The sequence below is a fragment of the Papio anubis genome, chromosome 16 (genome assembly GCF_008728515.1).
Source record: "Papio anubis isolate 15944 chromosome 16, Panubis1.0, whole genome shotgun sequence".
Classification (NCBI taxonomy): Eukaryota; Metazoa; Chordata; class Mammalia; order Primates; family Cercopithecidae; genus Papio; species Papio anubis.
The window spans coordinates 8,098,027-8,116,017 of record NC_044991.1 but is presented as its reverse complement, the minus strand read 5'-3'; the positions used below and the strand labels follow the sequence as shown (position 1 = coordinate 8,116,017).

The 17,991-nt window shown below is 53.5% G+C and overlaps 1 protein-coding gene across 2 annotated transcripts; it reads left to right on the top strand.

Moving 5' to 3' along the window:
• Positions 1 to 9,389: 9,389 nt before the first annotated feature.
• SERHL2 (serine hydrolase like 2) lies at positions 9,390 to 16,262 on the top strand. 2 transcript variants are annotated; one of them, XM_031656229.1, is made up of 8 exons: positions 9,390 to 9,496; positions 10,427 to 10,576; positions 10,721 to 10,834; positions 11,137 to 11,178; positions 11,536 to 11,555; positions 11,984 to 12,058; positions 13,818 to 13,927; positions 15,720 to 16,261. In XM_031656229.1, exons 1-8 carry the CDS (start codon positions 9,493 to 9,495, stop codon positions 15,850 to 15,852), a joined length of 648 nt encoding a protein of 215 aa, XP_031512089.1. In that variant the 5' UTR covers positions 9,390 to 9,492; the 3' UTR covers positions 15,853 to 16,261. The 2 variants fall into 2 exon arrangements, with proteins under 2 accessions (XP_031512089.1, XP_031512090.1); XM_031656230.1 differs by lacking the exon at positions 11,137 to 11,178 and having other exon boundaries at positions 15,720 to 16,262.
• Positions 16,263 to 17,991: the final 1,729 nt, after the last annotated feature.

Genomic DNA, 17,991 nt, shown 5'->3' with positions numbered 1-17,991 from the left:
CAGTTCAGGTTGCCATAATGAATACCCTGAACTGAGCAGATTTTAAAAACCCCAAATTTAATTTCTCACAGTTCTAAAGATGGTAGGTCCAAGTTCAAGGTACCAGCAGGGTGAGGTTCAGGTGAGGACTCTCTCCCTGGCTTGCAGACTGCTGCCTTCTTGCTGTTTCTCCACATGGGGGAGGTGAGGAGAGATGGAGATCTTCTTCTTCCTATAGAGCCACAGTCCTATTGGATTAGGGCCCTACCATGATGGCTTGATTAACCTTAATTACCTCGTAAAGACCCAATCTCCAAATACAATCACATTGGGGATTAGGGCTTCAACACATGAATTTGAGGGGACGGGGGTGGGGGGACACACACAAATCAGTCTATGACCCTATGAAAACCTTGAATGGCCATTTTTCCCCATTATATGCCAGTTGATCTAGATGGCAAGATGACTAGATAACTGTATCATTCCAGGTTCTCCAGAGAAACAGAACCAAAAAATACAAAACTAAAACTAAAAAATACAAAAGACTGGTTGCAGTGGCTCATGCTTGTAATCCCAGCACTTTGGGAGGCCGAGGCGGGTGGATCATGAGGTCAGGAGATCAAGACCATCCTGGTTAACACGATGAAACCCCATCTCTACTAAAAATACAAAAAATTAGCCGGGTGTGGTGGCGGGTGTGTATATATATATATATACACACACACACGCAAAGAGAGAGTCAGAGATTGAGATTTATTTTGAGGAACCGGCTCACAGATTGTGGGGTCTGGCAAGTCTGAAATCTGTAGGCAGGCTGCAGGCTGGACACTCAGGCAGGATCTCCGTGTCACAGTCTTGAACAGACTTGAATCAGAACTTCTTCTCCAAGAACCTGTGCTTTGTTCCCTCTCTCTTTCTTTTTTTTTTTTTTTTCTTTTCGGAGACAGGGTCTCACTCTGTCACCCAGGCTGGAGTGCAATGGCGCAGTCATGACTTAGTGCAACCTCGATCTCCTAGATTCAAGTGATCCTCCCACCTCAGCTTCCTGAGTAACTGGGACTACAGGTGTGCACCACCATGCCAGCTACTTTTTGTATTTTTTTGTAGCGACAGTGTCTCACTGTGTTGTTCAGGCTGCTCTTAAGCCCCTGGGCTCAAGTCATCCACCCACCTTGGGCTCCCAAAGTGTTGGGATTACAAGTGTGAGTCACTGCACCTGGCCCTGTTCTTAAGGTCTTCACCTCACTGGATGAAGCCCACCATGTTATGAAGGGTCATCTCTACTTAATGTCTACTGATCGGAAACTTTGATCAAAGCTATCAAATACCTTCACAGTCTTAAAAGAAAAACTTTAAACAAAATAAATGTAACAGTTTATTTGAGCAAAGAACAAATTCATGAACACGAAACACCAAACCAAAAGGAGGGTATGGGCTCCACTTCAGCTACGCGAGTAGAGAGCTTGTTTTTTTGTTTGTTTTTTGTTTGTTTGTTGTTTGTTTGTTTTATTTTTGAGACAGAGTTTCACTCTCGTCACCCAGGCTAGAGAGAAATGGTGCAATCTTGGCTCACGGTGACCTCCACCTCCCAGGTTCAAGCAATTCTCTGCCTCAGCCTCCCAAGTAGATGGGATTACAGGCATGTGCCACCATGCCCGGTTGATTTTTTGTATTTTCACTAAAGGCAGGGTTTCACCATGTTGGCCAGGCTGGTCTTGAACTCCTGACCTCAGGCGATCCACCTGCCTCAGCCTCCCAAAGTGCTGGGATTATAGGTGGAGGTTGCAGTGAGCTGAGATTGCGCCACTGCACTCCAACCTGAGCGACAAAGCAAGACCTTGTCTCAAAAAAAAAAAAGTTCTAAGAAATCCAGGAGAGGAAAAAAAAGAAAAAGTAGGCAAAGGATATTAAAAATACTGCTGATCCTTAGATATATAAAAAGATTATTAAACCAATTCATAAAAAGAAAAAACAATTCTAAGCACTGTAAGATACAATTTCTCACCTATCAAATTGACACAGTTTCAAAGGCTGGATACGGTCATCTGTCAAGGCCATAGGGAAGGAGGCAGCCTTTCTAGTGCAGGAGGGAAGCAGAATGAGACAGTCTGGTGATGCAGAAACATCTAGAAAATGACAAATGTGTTTAGCTTTTGCCCCGGCTCTCCCACCGCTGGGAAGTTACCTCACGGTTACTTCTGCTAGTCATTGGAGCATTGTCTGTAAAGCAAAACATGGGAAACTTTCCAATATTCTCTCTGTAGAGGGTAGACAAATACAACCGTGGAATATTCACCCAGCAGAAGACTTCACAAGTATAAAAAAGAATGAGGCAGCTTTGTGATTTTTTTTTTTTTTTTTTTTTTTTGACAAATACAGGAGAAGCTCAGGAATATATTGCTAAGGTGCAGAACAGCGTATACAGCCAACCTCCTTTTTTTTCCTTTTTTTTCCTTTTTTTTTTTTTTTGAGATGGGGTCTCACTCTGTCACCCAGGCTGGAGTGCAGTGGCACAATCTTGGCTCACTGCAACCTCTGCCTTCCGAGTTTCAGTGACTCTCCTGCCTCAGCCTCCAGAGTAGCTGGGATTACAAGCATGCGCCACCATGCCCGGTTAATTTTTGTATTTTTTAGTAGAGACAGGGTTTTGCCATGTTGGCCAGGCTGGCTTGAACCCCTGACCTCAGGTGATCCGCCCGCCTTGGCCTCCCAAAGTGGTGGATTACGGGTGTGAACCACCACATCCGGCCAAAGAGGAAGTTTCTTAAAGCAGGTGGTGAAAATAGGGTGGGCAGGGACAGGGTAAAAACAAAGTAGCCCTGTTAGGCGCAGTGGCTCATGCCTGTAATCCCAGCACTTTGGGAGGCTGAAGTGGGCAGATCACTTGAGCTCAGGAGTTTGAGTTCAGCCTGGGCAACATGGTGAAACCCTGTCTCTACCAAAAATACAAAAATTAGGCCAGACACAGTGGCTCACGCCTGTAATCCCAACACTTGGGGAGGTGGAGGCGGGCGGATCACTTGAGATCAGGAGTTCGAGACAAACCTGGCCAATGGGGTGAAACCTCGTCTCTACTAAAAATACAAAAATTAGCCAGGCCTGGTGGCACACACCTGTAATCCCAGCTACTTAGGAGGCTGAGGCAGGAGAATTGATTGAACCTGAGAGGTGGAGGTTGCAGTGAGCACAGTCACACCACTGCACTCCAGCCTGGGCAACAGAGCCAACTCTGTCTCAAAAATAATAAAATAAAATAACTCAATGATAATGAAAATACAGCATGTCAAATTATATGGAACACAGCTAAAAATTTTTTTAGAAAGTTAGAGCGTTAGGCCCGTGTGGTGGCTCATTCCTGTAATCCCAGCACTCTGAGAGGCTAAGGTGGGAGGATTGTTAAGCCCAGGAGTTCAAGACTCAATCTCTACAAAAAAATCAAAAATTAGCCAGGCATGGTGGTGCATGCCTGTAGTCTCAGCTACTTGGAAGGCTGAGGTAGGAGGATCATTTGAGCCCAGGAGGTCAAGGCTCCAGTGAGCCGTTACTGCGCCACTGCAGTCAGCCTGGGCCACAGAATGAGACCCTGTCTCAAAAGAAAAAGAAAAGAAATTTAGAGCATTAAATGCATGTATTGAAGCTGGGTGTAGTGGCGCATGCCTGTAGTTCCAACTACTCTGGAGACCGAGGTGGGAGGATTACTTGAGCCTGGGAGTTTGAGGCTGCAGTGAACTGTGACTGTGCCACGGCACTTCAGGCTGGGTGACAGAGCGAGACCTTTTCTCTAAAAACAAAAAAAAAAAACTGGCCAGACCCAGTGGCTCACACCTGTAATCCCAGCACTATGGGAGGCCAAAGCAGGCGAATCACTTGAGGTCAGGAGTTCAAGACCAGCCTGACCAACATGGTGAAGCCCCATCTCTACTAAAAATACAAAAATTAGCCGGGCATGGTGGCACATGCCTGTAATCCCAGCTCCTTGGGAGGCTGAGGCGGGAGAATTGCTTGAGCTCAGGAGGCAGAGGTTGCAGTGAGCTGAGATTGCACCACTGCACTCCAGCCTGACTGACAGAGAGAGACTCTGTCTCAAAAAAGGAAAGCAAGAGAGAGAGAGAGAGGGGAAAGGAAGGAAGGGAGGAAGGAAGGAAGGAAGGAAAGAAGAAAAATGAATATAAAAATGTTTTAGATAAATACATGATTAGGAAATAAAATTTCTTTTTTTAATTAAAGTAGGACAGGCACAGTGAGTCATGCCTATAAGTACAGAGCTTTGGGAGGGTAAGGCAGGAGGACTGCTTGAAGCCAGGAGTTGGAGACCAGCCTGGGCAATATAGTCAGACCCCCTCTCTAAAAAAAAAAAAAAAGAAAACTGTTTAAAGATTAGCTGGGCATCGTGATCCATTCTTATAGCCCTAACTACTTGTGAGATTGAAGTGAGGATACCTTGAACCCAGGTGTTCAAGGCTACAGTGAGCAATGATTGCGCCACTGCTCTCCAGCCTGGGTGACACAGCAAGAACCTGTACCAAAAAAAAAAGTAAAGCAAAGCAATACATGCTCATTAACACTCTCATTAATGACTGTACATTTGGCCGGGGGCGGTGGCTCACATCTGTAATCCCAGCAATTTGGGAGGCTGAGGCAGGGGGATCACCTGAGGTCAGGAGTTTGACACCAGCCTGGCCAATAAGGCGAAACCCCATCTCCACTAAAAATACAAACATTAGCCGGGTGTGGTGGAGGGTGCCTGTACTCCCAGCTACTCAGGAGGCTGAGGCAGGAAAATCACTGGAACCTGGAAGGTGGAGGTTGCAGTGAGCCAAGATCTCCCCACTGCACTCCAACCGGGGTGACAGAGCCAGACTATGTCTCAAAAAAAAAATGACTGTACGTTTCAGTGTACACATATTTGCTAGCCCCCCATGTTTGTTTGTCTTTAAATCTAATGTTCTTCACGGTGAAACCCTGTCTCTACTAAAAATAAAAATTAGCTGGGCGTGGTGGCATATATCTGTAATCCCAGCTACTCGGGAGGCCAAGGCAGGAGAATCGCTTGAACCTGGGAAGGCGGAGGATGCGGTGAGCCGAGATCGCGCCATTGCACTCAAGCCTGGGCAACAAGAGTAAACGACCGTCTCACCAAAAAGCTCACTGCAAGCTCTGTCTCCCGGGTTCATGCCATTCTCCTGGCTCAGCCTCTCGAGTAGCTGGGACTACAGGCGCCCGCCACCTCACCCGGCTAGTTGTTTTGTATTTTTTTTTAGTAGAGACGGGGTTTCACTGTGTTAGCCAGGATGGTCTCGGTCTCCTGACCTCGTGATCCGCCCGTCTCAGCCTCCCAAAGTGCTGGAATTAGAGGCTTGAGCCACCGCGCCCGGCCAGTGATTGTTTTTATATCACCGACTTAGCTTCGGGGCCTTGTCTTGCTGATGAAGGAGGAACTCCTGGGAAACATTTCTGTCTCACAAGTAGTTATGTGAACACTTCATACACTCCTATCTCTCTGGATGAGGCTACTATGTTACCATAAATAAGAGGTGGGAAGATAAGATCTTAAGAATTCCCCACAGAATCCACGCCCTCCCCCACCCCTGCTTGCTGCTGCTTTTGTGAGCCCTTTTAGGGAGACTGGGAGAGGAAATTCTTAGCAGTTCTCAGCCAATTCAACCTGCAGACATTGATTGAGGCCCTACTGTGTGCAAGGTCCTCTAGTAGATGCTATGGGAAAAAACAAAATCGAATGAGATCTTTTTCCACTTTTTAAGGCAGACATCCAGCCAGAGAGGCAGCCAGACCCAATGGACTGCCATACCAGAGAGGGGTGAGAGGCAGGTGGCAGCTTGGCGTGTGGAATGGGGAGATGGGCCACGTTTCACCTGGGAGGTCATGCAGAAGCGCCTCCACAGGCAGGTGAACTGCAGGCCATACTTGCCTAAAGAAGAGGTGTAATTTCAATTAAGGCGAAACGCAAAGGGAACCCGCGTTCTGGGCTGAAGGCGAGGTGTAAGCAAGGATACAGGGTGAATTAGGGCAGGTGCGCCCACAATGCGGCGCTCCCAGCATTCCTGATTAGATGTAGGTACTCTGAGGAGGCAGGCCAGAGGGCTTTCCATGCCGGGGCAGGAATCCACCTCCCTCAGCCCGGTGATTGAAGCACCGGAGACTCCCACACAGGGAAGTAAGATCGGAGTTCCAGCTGAGCTCCAGCGGGGAGCTGGTGGCATGGCGCGAAGTGATTTCTCTTGTCTTCCTGGGGTGACGACAAGCCAGCCCAGAGGGTGGGAGGAGGGGAGGGTCACAGGAATGGAAGTGAAGACAGGCAGGTGGGGAAAGGCCGAGGTGTGATAACAGGATGTGAGTGTGAAGATGAGGATGGGGGGTGGAAGTGGGGGGACTGAGGCCACGAATCTGCCAGACAGAGAAGGGACTGGGTGCACCTGTGTTGAAGGGGCTGGTGGAGCCACAACAGATTGAGGTGAAGATGCTGGAGGTCAGGTCCCCATCCCGGGGTCAGGCTGGAGCCTGGTGCCCAGGCATAAATTTGGTGTCATCAGTGAAGAGGGGGTGCGGATGGGTCCTCAGGGCTGAAGAGGAAAGAGACGAACCCACCTCACAGGGGTTCATGTCTCAATGCCTCTGTCACCCCAGGATCTTCGACCCCTTGCATAACTTGTAAAAGGGTCCAGGCCCATGGAAAGCCAAACTGTTTACTGAACTGATGGACTGTACCGTGCATGGACCTTTCTAGAAGCAGTCCTGTCATCTCCCAGCTCCTAGCTTCCCCAGGGCCCCACCACTCAGAATAAGGGCCAAGCTCCTCGGCCCCACATGCAAGGCCCGTCGTAACCTCGTGCCACCCCAAGCCCCAGTCCATCGCCCGCCCTTGCCCACTGTTTCTAGCCATTGATAACCTTCCCTGCATTGCGGCTCCACCGGGAAGCTCCCTTAACTTCTGCAGCCCAATGTCTTCTCTGTCTCCAGGGGTCGGCTCCCCTGTCCCGGTCCAGGGAGAACTCGCTCCACAGATCTCTCCCCGCCTCGGAGTACTGTACGGTGGCTCCCCACTCACGAGCGCTGCCGGACTGGAGCCCGAGGGACCACATCCCATTTACTCCCAGAGCTTCCAACTAGCAAATGGTACTGAAGGAACAGGAAGTCCTGTTTTGAGAGCCCCCCAGCTAAACTGGGGTTTCAGTACCAGAGCAGCCAGCAACCTGCCCTAAGCAGAAAGGTAGGGGGCTAGACGTGGGTGCGTGCAGTGCACCTTACACAGGATACTTCTTGTAACTAGTGGACAACCTCATGCCTAGTGTCTGACCTATGACCAGAGATCCCTCACATGGGAAAGGCCTTTGTGGCTCTGCTGAGACTTGTGTCCAGTTTATGCTGCCTGCCTATCGGGCTGGCCCCGGGAGCCCGGCCTTGGGCAGCGCCTGGTTGTTCTGGTGGAAAGTGCAAATTCAACCCACCACTGCAGCAACACACAAGTCCAGAGATTTTTAATACAGAACATGGGCAAGGAAAGTGTAGAGAGACTGGAGGGAAGTCCTCATCCCTGGTCATGGGAGGCGGGAGTGAAGAGTCAGGCAGAAAGAGCGCGTGGCGACTAACAGCAGGTAGAAGGGAATGGTCAGGGGCCAGTAAGTTTGCTGGCTGTTCTTTTTATTTTTTTTATTTTTATTTTTATTTTTTTTTTTTTTGAGACGGAGTCTCGCTCTGTCGCCCAGGCTGGTGTGCAGTGGCGCGATCTCGGCTCACTGCAAGCTCCGCCTCCCGGGTTCACGCCATTCTCCTGCCTCAGCCTCCCGAGTAGCTGGGACTACAGGCGCCCGCCACCTCGCCCGGCTAGTTTTTTGTATTTTTTAGTAGAGACGGGGTTTCACCGTGTTAGCCAGGATGGTCTCGATCTCCTGACCTCGTGATCCACCCGTCTCGGCCTCCCAAAGTGCTGGGATTACAGGCTTGAGCCACCGCGCCCGGCCGGCTGTTCTTTTTAAAGGAAGCACGGGGAAAGCAGGAGTGCAGTCTGCTAGGCACTAGAGATGCCTCTAAGTGTTTTATTTTTTAGTGGTTGTGGTGGTGGCGTGGGGGAGTCTCACTATGTTGCCCAGCCCTGGTCTCAAACTCCTAGCCTCAAGCGATCTTCTTACCTTGGATTACAGGCCTGAGCCTATTCCCACCCTGTCAGACCTCTAACTTCTTATCTCTGCAGTCATTTGGGTGTGGTATAGGCCTGGAAACTGCCAAGGGTGCCTGAGCCCTGCTGCTTGTAGGAAAAAATTAAATCTTACCAAAATGGACGCCAAGGCAACATAAAATTATAAGAATTCACTACCAGTACTTGGCCAGGTGTTGCAGCTCACGCCTATAATCCCAGCACTTTGGGAGGCCGAGTCGGGCGGATCACAAGGTCAGGAGATGGAGACCATCGTGGCTAACACAGTGAAAACCCGTCTCTACTAAAAACCCCCCAGAAAATTAGCCCGGGCGTGGTGGCATGCGCCTGTAGTCCCAGCTACTCAGGAGGCTGAGGCAGGAGAATGGTGTGAACCCGGGAGGCGAAGGTTACAGTGAGCGGAGATTGTGCCACTGCACTCCAGCCTGGGCAACGGAGCGAGACTCCGTTTCAAAAAAAAAAAAAAAAAAAAGTTCACTACCAGTACATGTTCTTATTTGTCCTAGACTTGCCACTATTTCAGACTCAAAGGGTGCACTTCCCCTCTTTTGTGGTAGGATTTAGTGCATGAATCTGCTCACCCCAAACATCCTCTTCTGAACTTGGGGTTTTCGATCCTTTCCAGGCAGATATTGTTTATAATCCCTCAGCTGGAGGGTTCCTCTGGGTCCCCAGCTTATACATTCATTTGTTCACCTATACAACAACCATTAAGACTTGCTTGTCCAGGCTCTGCTGAGGACCCCAGAACACGGTGGGTACCCGGTGGTCTCAGGCTGTCGGTCAGGGGGCCTAGTAAGCCACTAAACAAAGAGTAGCCTTCAGCCCTGCATCGCGGGCCAGCGAACACTCAGAGGCCCAACTCGCTGTGGCTGCTCCCCAGGCCTGGTCCCGCAAGGACATGGGGGCGGCCGTCAGGACTGCCCAGGGATTGGGGCCCTGCTGGCTTCCAGCCGGTGGGCGCCGACAAGGTGGTGCGAAGGCGGGGCCTGGCGGGTGGGGCGGGGGCCTTCCTGGGGTGGAGCCGGCGGAGTGTAAGCAGGGCCCGCCCGGGGGCGCTAGCAGGGTGGTGAGAAGGCGGGGCCTTCTGAATGCGGACGGGGACTGTAGGAGTTGCAGGGCCTGCGTGGGGCGGGGCGGGGCGGCCTAGGGGTGGGGCCGGCCGGGGCGCAGGGAGGGCGGTGTGAAGGCGGGGTGTGAGGTGTGGAGGCGTGGCCTGCATGGGGCGGGGCGGAGCGGGAGAGACTAGAGGCAGCACCTGGAAGAGCGGGCGTCGCTCCCCTCCGGCGACTGAGCCAGGTGTGAGGGCGTGACGGCTGCGCATTCGCGGGAAAAGAGCGATGGGTGAGAACGCTGCACCAGGTCTCCTTAGACTCCAGTGGGACCAGGAGGCCTCGCGCGAGCGCCCTGCTGCCCACCCACCTGATTGGGACTGTGGAGGAGGGCGGGATGGAGTGGAGGGTTCGAGGACCGCGTCGCCCTCCTGGGTGTCGCAGCTCCTTCCTCGGCAGTCCCGGGGCATAAGAGCGCGACCGGCCGGGAGGTGGGGGCCCCGGGACACGGCCGCATGTGGCCTCGCAGGGTTCCAGGAGCCCCTGAGTTAGCCGAACGTGCGCGTGGGTGTCGGGGGCGCGCAGGTCTCCAGCCCGGCAGGGACAGCGGAGGCTACGAGCTCTGGGGGCAGTGGTGGGTCCTGGAGTCCCACCACCTACCCTAAATTTCCACTCCGTCCCTGTCGCCCAGTGTGATCTTGGGCATGTACTGCAGCGCCCAGTGCCTCAGTTTCCCACTCTGTGGAGTGAGAGTGACAGTGGTCCCACCTGCTGCATGTGTGAGGCTTTCTCACCCCTCTGGCCCTTGGGAAAGGCTAAGGAAACTGGCTGTTGACTCTGTTTACTCCGGTTTTACAGGAAAGGAAACTGAGTCTCAAGACAGTTTAGTACTTTGTCCAAGGTCACCCAGCCTGCAAGTGGTAGGGTCCGGGCATGACCAGCGCACCGACCCCAGCACATTCTAGAAGGTCCTGCCCCAGTTTAAATGGGGTACATGCTGTGAGGCCTGCCTCAGGTTTTTCCAGCCTAACTTATCTTTCCCTCCTCTGGGAGTCTCCACACCCATGTCTGGCTCTCTCTCCCCATAACCTTCTGGGGGCGCAGCTGAGTCTCTCTGGACACGACCCCTGGCTCAAGCACAGCAGGCAGAGATAAGGGGCTCAGGGAGCACCAGCTTCATGGATGAAAGAGAAGGAATGAAAGAGCTGGCTCTGTCTTTCAGGTCTGATCTCAGAGCTGAAGCTGGCTGTGCCCTGGGGCCACATCGCAGCCAAAGCCTGGGGCTCCCTGCAGGGCCCTCCAGTTCTCTGCCTGCACGGCTGGCTGGACAATGCCAACTCCTTCGACAGACTCATCCCTCTTCTCCCGCAAGGTGTGAGGCTGGGGCTGAAGGGAAGTCCAGGGGGAAAGTGGGCAAGAAGGTGAGGGGGGAGGTCTGTAGGGGAGTGAGGAGGGCGGGGAGACAGCTGGCATAGACACCTCTTCCTGCCCTCCAACCTGCTTCTGTCTGTTTCAGACTTTTATTATGTAGCCATGGATTTCGGAGGTCATGGGCTCTCGTCCCATTACCGCCCAGGTGTCCCATATTACCACCAGACTTTTGTGAGTGAGATCCGAAGAGTTGTGGCAGGTAAGAAGCAGTGTATTTTTCGGCACGGGTTGCTCTGGGACACCCCCTCTTAGCATTGGAGTCGGGGTAGGATCCAGGAAGCTGCACTGGCCTGGGAGTGGGCCTCCGCCTCAGCCCCGTCTGCCAGCACCACGGAGATTCTAGGAGTTGAAGAGTTTGCTTCCTCCTGTGGGTCCCCCAAGCTGGTCTCCTGGGTGAACACCCCAGATGCTGGGAAGGGATTTCCTCAGCCCGAGGAGTAGAAGCGAGAGGGCGGGCTGAGCCTGTGCACAGCCGGACCTTCTGGCTCCTTGTGTTTCCAGCCTTGAAATGGAATCAATTCTCCATTCTGGGCCACAGCTTCGGTGAGTACACTGACCAGCAGCTGACTGGGCCCGGAATAGGGCTGGGAGGGAAGGATAGGAGCTACTGCCCCACCGCTTTCCCCTGCGCTTATGAGATCTGCAGAGAGAGATGACAGCATCAGAGATTGACCACTGCGTCCTCTGACCTCAGGCAACTGTTGCAAGGGACACAGAGATGAGGGAAATGTGGTCTTTTGAGTAGTCGGGTCTGATGACGGGGCCATCGTGACCTGATAGTGAGCCCCCACCACCCATCTGGAGCCCCCCTCTCCCTCCGCCACTGGTGGGAAGAAGCTTTAGGGTTTGCAGCTGGGGAGGGAGTGAGGGAATGTCACCCACGGCTCTTTTGTCCCCCAGGTGGCATTGTGGGCGGAATGGTGAGTAGATGGCTTTGTCTGGCCAACTAGGGGTCCCTTGGGTGGGGTAGGGATGGTAGCACAGAGGAGGAAGAAGGTACCTGGGACAGGAAGTGCCTCGTCCTGTCACAGTAATAGTCATTATACCAGGAAGTTGGTGTAAACGGTGGAGACTTCTGGTAGAGTTAATGTTTTCACGCCCCCATACCCTGTCCCAGAGCACCCTGGAGTCCCACCATCGCCAGGGTCTGCAGCTCAGTGCTAGGTGCAGACTTGCGGGTGGTGGGGGAAGGCACACCATAGGATAGAATATTCTCCTTCTGGCCCCTTGGTCAGCACCCTCCCCGAGCCTAAAAGATGTTTCCAGGAACTCCAGGGTCCCCTGGGAAAGGCGGGAGAGTCCTTTCCTTCTTCCCCCTATTCATTCTCCCCTTCTGCTGTCCTCACAGTTTTCCTGCATCTTCCCTGAGATGGTGAATAAACTTATCTTGCTGGACTCGCCGCTGCTTCTCCTGGAATCGAATGTGAGAAGCGGGCTTTCTGCAAGGCATGTCATTAGAGGACCTGACCCGGCAGGCTTCAGCCCTGTCCCTTTGCACACTCATATAGCAGGAGGAGGCGGCAGAGGGTGGGAAAGGGGAGTCAGGGACCCGCTCTCCACCAGAGGACAGCTCTCTGCTGCTTATACCCCTAGGAGTGGTCAGGAGAAGGGGTGTGGGGGACCCCTTGGAAACTGGATGTGTGGCTTTGGGGATCTGCAGAGAATGCCATAGGGCTGACCATCATGCAGTGGTGGGGGTGAAGAGAGCAGAGCCATGGCTGGAGGATGTTGTAGGGCACACAGCTGGGCAGGCGCAGTGCACTCACACCCAGTCGAATGCCTTTACACTGTGTACACGTTGCACCACCACACATGACAGCCCTAAAAGTGAATTGATGGAACAAGTACTGACCTCTCTGGCCACGACTACCTATAACCAGTACTGTCCCTGCATCTGGGTCCTGGCCTGGTTGTTTACCTGCTGGGTGACCCTTGGCAAGTTACTTTGCCTCTCCGGGCCTTAGTTCCCGCTCCTGTAAAATGAGGTTGGGCTGAATGACGGCCAGCCCTGACATCCTGTCATTTTCTTGCCAAGGTCTCAGCCTCTCAGTTGTGACACAACTCCCATCAGTTTCAGGTTTTTTGTCCATAGAAGGACCACAGATCGGCCGGACGCGGTGGCTCATGCCTGTAATCCCAGCACTTTGGGAGGCCAAGGCGGGCGGATCACCTGAGGTCAGGAGTTTGAGACCAGCCTGACCGACATGGAGAAACCCTGTCTCTACTGAAAATACAAGATTAGCTGGGCATGGTGGCGCATGCCTGTAATCCCAGCTACTCAGGAGGCCGAGGCAGGAGAATCACTTGAACCCGGGAGGTGGAGGTTGTGGTGAATTGAGATCACGCCATCGCACTCCAGCCTGGATAACAAGAGTGAAACTCCATCTCCAAAAAAAAAAAAAAAAAAAAGGAAAAAAAAGAATGACCACAGATGCCATAAGGGCAAGAATCATGTCTATCTCTTTGTCACCTCACCCCGAACCCTGGCACCTAGGGAGGGCTCAGTAAATGTTCCTTGCATGAGCTCAGCTAGCTCAGGGACTATTGTGAGGATCCAGTTCACAGATGGCAGACAGCAGACACTCCCTTCTTTCTGCATTTCACCCACTGAATTGACAAGCGCAGTGCCCCCGGGGGCTTCCTCCTGGGTGAGTCAAGAGGGGCATTTGTTCCTCTTGTCCTCCATTCTCACGGGTGGGTAGATGGGAGTTGCCCCCTCTGCAGCCCCAGGCAGTGGGCCCGAGGCTGTCCTCACAGAGTGAGCCACGCATCCTGGGGGAGCTCGGAAGCCCCAGAACGGTGCCCTTTCCACCACTCCCTGTCTGCCACTGAGAATGATGGCATTTGTTGAACCAGAAGAAATCACCAACCCCGATGGTTCATGGCCTCTGGACCCTAATTTCATGCCTTTGCAAAGCACTCAACAGTTGACAGAGATTCCCCAACCTCCCCATCATCCCACCTGATCTCTTCAAGTGTCCCTGGCCGCAGGCAAGACCAGGCTGGCTGTGACTGAGATGAAACAGAGACTGGTTCAGAATCGCGGGACTGACTAGCCAGAGCTGCGCCTGTGTCCACTTTGCTGAGAGCGGCTCAGCGACAGCAGAGGGCAGGGCTGGGAGGGGCGGAGGCCTCGTCTGCAGCCTGGATCCCTGCCCACCCAGCCAACTGTGCCTCCTTAGGAAGTGGAGAACTTGCTGACCTACAAGCAGAGAGCCATAGAGCACATGCTGCAGGTAGAGGCCTCCCAGGAGCCCTCGCGTGTGTACAGCCTGAAGCAGCTGCTGCAGAGGTGAGTGCCTGGTGTGGATGGGGAGCTGTGGGGTCCATGGGAGGACACCCTGTGAGATGTGGGGAAGCGTCTTTCTCCCTCTCACCCAACAAGCCTGTTTCTCTCTGGGGTCACGCTGAGTACCAGGCTTCCCAGGGTCTTCAGGGACGTTATCTCCTTTCCCTCTGCCCCTGCTCCGGCCATGCCCCTTACTTACTCCAGTACCCTCCCCACACCTCTCAGCCCCCGCCTCTCCCCGAGCACACGCTGCTTCCACGCCTTCTCTCCCCTCTGGGACTCCAGCCTGGGCTCCCTTAGCTGGAATTCTCCCCTGTGCTTGCTCACTGGCTTCCCCACTCCTGGGGGCCTCAGCTGGGAACCCTGCCCTGACACCCCCAGGCGAGCTGTCCCTTCCTGCCTCCCTGCAGGTAACCACACCGTCCACCAAGAGCCTACTGACCCCTGGTTCCCGAGGCTCAGGAACCCCACAACCCCACTATGGCTGACTTGGTCATGTTTTGTGCTCCTCCTGGTATCTGTGGCCTCTAGGCCTTGAGTCTCCCACATTATATTTGTTCTGACGGAGAGTTTCTCACCGCCTCTCTCACAAGACGCCAAGACACACACACCTCTTCCGCCCCACTGCCCCACCACACGACGCCACACACACACCCTGCCGCCCACTGCCCCACCACACGCATCGCGCGCGCGTGCACAAACACACCCTGCTGCTGTAAACATGCCATTGAAACACGGGACACAGTCCAGGCTCAGTGGCTCACACCTGTAATCCCAGCACATTGGGAAGCTGAGGTGGGAAGACAGCTTGAGCCCAGGAGTTAGAGACCAGCGTTAGCAACATAGCGAGACCCTGTATCAAAAAAAAAAAAAAAAAAAAAAAAATTAGCTGGTCACGGTGGCACACGCATGTGGTCCCAGCTACTCGGCAGCCTTAGTTGGGAGGATTGTGCAGCCCCAGGAAGTCGAGGCTGCAGAGAGCCATGATCATGTCACTGTACCCCAGCCTGGGTGACTGAGTGAGACCCTGTCTCAATTAAAAAGAAAACAAGGGCCAGACGCAGTGGCTCACGCCTGTAATCCCAGCACTTTGGGAGGCTGATGCGGGTGGATCATGAAGTCAGGAGATTGAGAACATCCTGGCTAACATGGTAAAACCCTGTGTCTACTAAAAAATACAAAAAATTAGCCAGGCGTGGTGGCGGGCGCCTGTAGTCCCAGCTGCTCGGGAGGCTGAGGCAGGAGAATGGGATGAAATCGGGAGGCAGAGCTTGCAGTGAGCCAAGATTGCACCAATGCACCTCCAGCCTGGGCGACAGAGCGATACTCCATCTCACAAAAGAAAAAGAAGAAAAAAAAAAACACAAAAAATCATGGAACACATGCACCCTTTGTGGGTGACCTCCCTTTTCCTCCCTTTTGCTGCACCTTTTTTTTTTTTTTGAGACCAAATCTTGCTCTGTTCCCCAAGCTGGAATGCAGTGCCACAGTCTCAGCTCACTGCAACCTCCACCTCTTAGGTTCAAGTGATTCTCATGCCTCAGCCTCCCAAGTAGCTGGAATTATAGGCACACACCACTGTGTCCTGCTAAGTTTTATGTTTTTAGTAGAGATGGGGTTTTACTATGTTGGCCAGGCTGGTCTCGAACTCCTGACCTCAGGTGATTCGCCCATCTCGGCCTCCCAAAGTGCTGGGATTACAGGCACGAGCCACCATCCCCGGCCCTCCTCTCCTTTTTATCTGACCTCCTCTTTATTGGCCTCCAGGCACCCAGCATCTTTCTGTGTCCCCCAGGTTACTGAAGAGCAATAGCCACTTGAATGAGGAGTGCGGGGAGCTCCTCCTGCAAAGAGGAACCACGAAGGTGGCCGCAGGTAGGGGACTCCGCTGTCCAAGGCCGTTGTATATTTGTCACTATTCTTACTGAGGATGTCAAGGACTTGCCCTAGACTGGGCAGGATACTAAGCACTTTGCAAACAGCATCTCACTGAATCCCCCTCCTGCCTCACTCTCATCCCATTTACAGCAGGAGAAACTGAGATTCAGTGTTGCCAAGCGACCCAGGCGAGGCTATGCAGTTACTGCACATCCCAGAAAGCCACACTCTGGGAGAGTTTGGTCAGGTGTCTTGGACTAAATGTTGGTGAATGTTGCGGCCATGCTCTGCTGGACCTGGGGTGGGTGCCCAGCATCAGGGGCAGGCTGTGAGGACATCCCAGGGGCTGAGTGACTTGGGAGAGGCTTTTCACAATGGAGAGGTACAGCTGGTGTGTCTTGGCTTCAGGGAAGCTTCTGGCACAATCAATTTCTGCACATTGCTTTTTTAACACTCCAGGAATTTTCTTTCGCTGTTTCCTGTTTCTTTTTGGAGACAAGGTCTCTCACTCTCATGTAGGGCTGGTGCGGTGGCATGGCTCACTGCAGCTCCTCCACCTCCCTGGGTTCCAGACATCGTCCCACCTCAGCCTCCTCAGTAGCTGGGACTACAGGTGTGAGCCACTTCTGCACCTGCCCAGGAAATCTTTTTCTACAGGCGCCTATTGCCTAGTGAGGCTGCAGTGAGCAAGAGCCCACCGTCCCTCTCTCATTGGGGCCAGACCTCCAGCATCACAACTCCAGGGGCCGCCGCTCACAAAGGGCACCCCCTGGAGTTGAGCAAGGAGGAGTCCGGGCAGAGGCCTAGATTCTTGGAAGAGAAGCAGATGATAAACCGGTCAACAGGCACATGAGCGGTTAGACATTCTCTGGATGTAACGAGGGAAATACACACGCTCTAGAAGAGACTGGTGGCGGGGCCTGCTCCAGAGGGGTGGTCCGGGAGGCAGCTCTCCCAGGGTGAGGGAACAGCTGGAGGGAGATGCTGTCGTCGGACGGAAAATGTGCTGAGCTGGGCGAAACAGCGTGGCTTCCTGACACGGCCAGCCGAGTGAACATGGGACAGCCCTTTCCCTTTTGAGTCCCCTTGTGTGCTCAGGTGACAAACAAGGTCTTGGGTTTTTTGCGCTCATCGGATCAGGCGAGGTGGGCATGTGCCTTCCCTTTATAAAGTGCTGAGTGATGCAGGGGTCAGAAACTCCGGCACCTGGGGGTAGGTGGGGGGTGTTGTGGAGTCCACCATGCCGGCTGGGAGGGAGGCTATGGGATGTGTAGGGACTTTGGAGCTGGAGCCGGCCCACCCTGGCAGGCAGCTGGGCCAGTGCTAATCAAGTGGGAATTCAGTCTCATGTGGCCAGAATTTCCAGTTGCTCAGCTCTGCAGTTGATCTGCTGAGTTGTGGATTTTTAGGTGTCATGAATCCAGAAATGGATATGAGGTCTAAAGAGCGGCACCTGTGGCCTCGGTCGCCAGTTTGGGACCTGTTGGGTCTTTGTGATCATCTCTGAACCTTTATCTCGCCTCCCTGGAAACCCATCATGGGGAGGGGAGGTCAGGGACCCCAGGCCCAGGCTTCCTAGACATGCCTCACAGATGGCTGACCTAGGCACAGAAGAGAGTGACCATGCCAGAATTGATTAGGGAAACAGAATGGAAGGGTGAGGGAACAGGCAAGAGGGAGGGCTGAAGGAGGCAGGACCCCTGGTCTGGGAAGAGGTCGCTGGCTGGAACGCTAGGTGCGGACAAGCCCCTCTACAGCAGTTCTTGGCCTTTGGGACCCAGCTTGCAACGAATCTTGGGCAACTTCTTAAAAGAAGACAGTATCCCAGACCCCCACCCAGTGCCTCCACGCGCAAGCCAGCTCTCCCAACCTCCTTCCCTGCCAGCCCTCCTGAGAGTTCATACTTGCCTTCCCCTGCCCCCCATCATCCAACCTGATCCCTCCAGAATCCGGAGCTTTAATCACCAAGACACGTTTCCCCACAGTCCCGGAGTTCAGGGTCCAAGGTCAAGGCCTCGGCAGGGCTGGTTCCTTCCGAGGGCTGTGAGGGAGAATCTGTCCCCGCCTCTCTGGCTGCTGGGAGCCTCTGGAGTCTGTTGGCTTGTCTGAGAGGTTCTCTGGATGGGTTAGAGTGCGTGAGGAGGGGAGGGCTTGTGGAGGAGGCAGAGTGGGGAGGGCGGCGAGCATTG

Excerpts from the sequence above, each read along its gene's own strand:
- SERHL2 (XM_031656229.1), top strand. Across the intron at positions 11,556-11,983 it reads GTGGCATTGTGGGCGGAATG|TTTTCCTGCATCTTCCCTGA; the intron begins GTGAGTAGATGG and ends CTGTCCTCACAG. Across the intron at positions 13,928-15,719 it reads CTGAAGCAGCTGCTGCAGAG|GTTACTGAAGAGCAATAGCC; the intron begins GTGAGTGCCTGG and ends TGTGTCCCCCAG.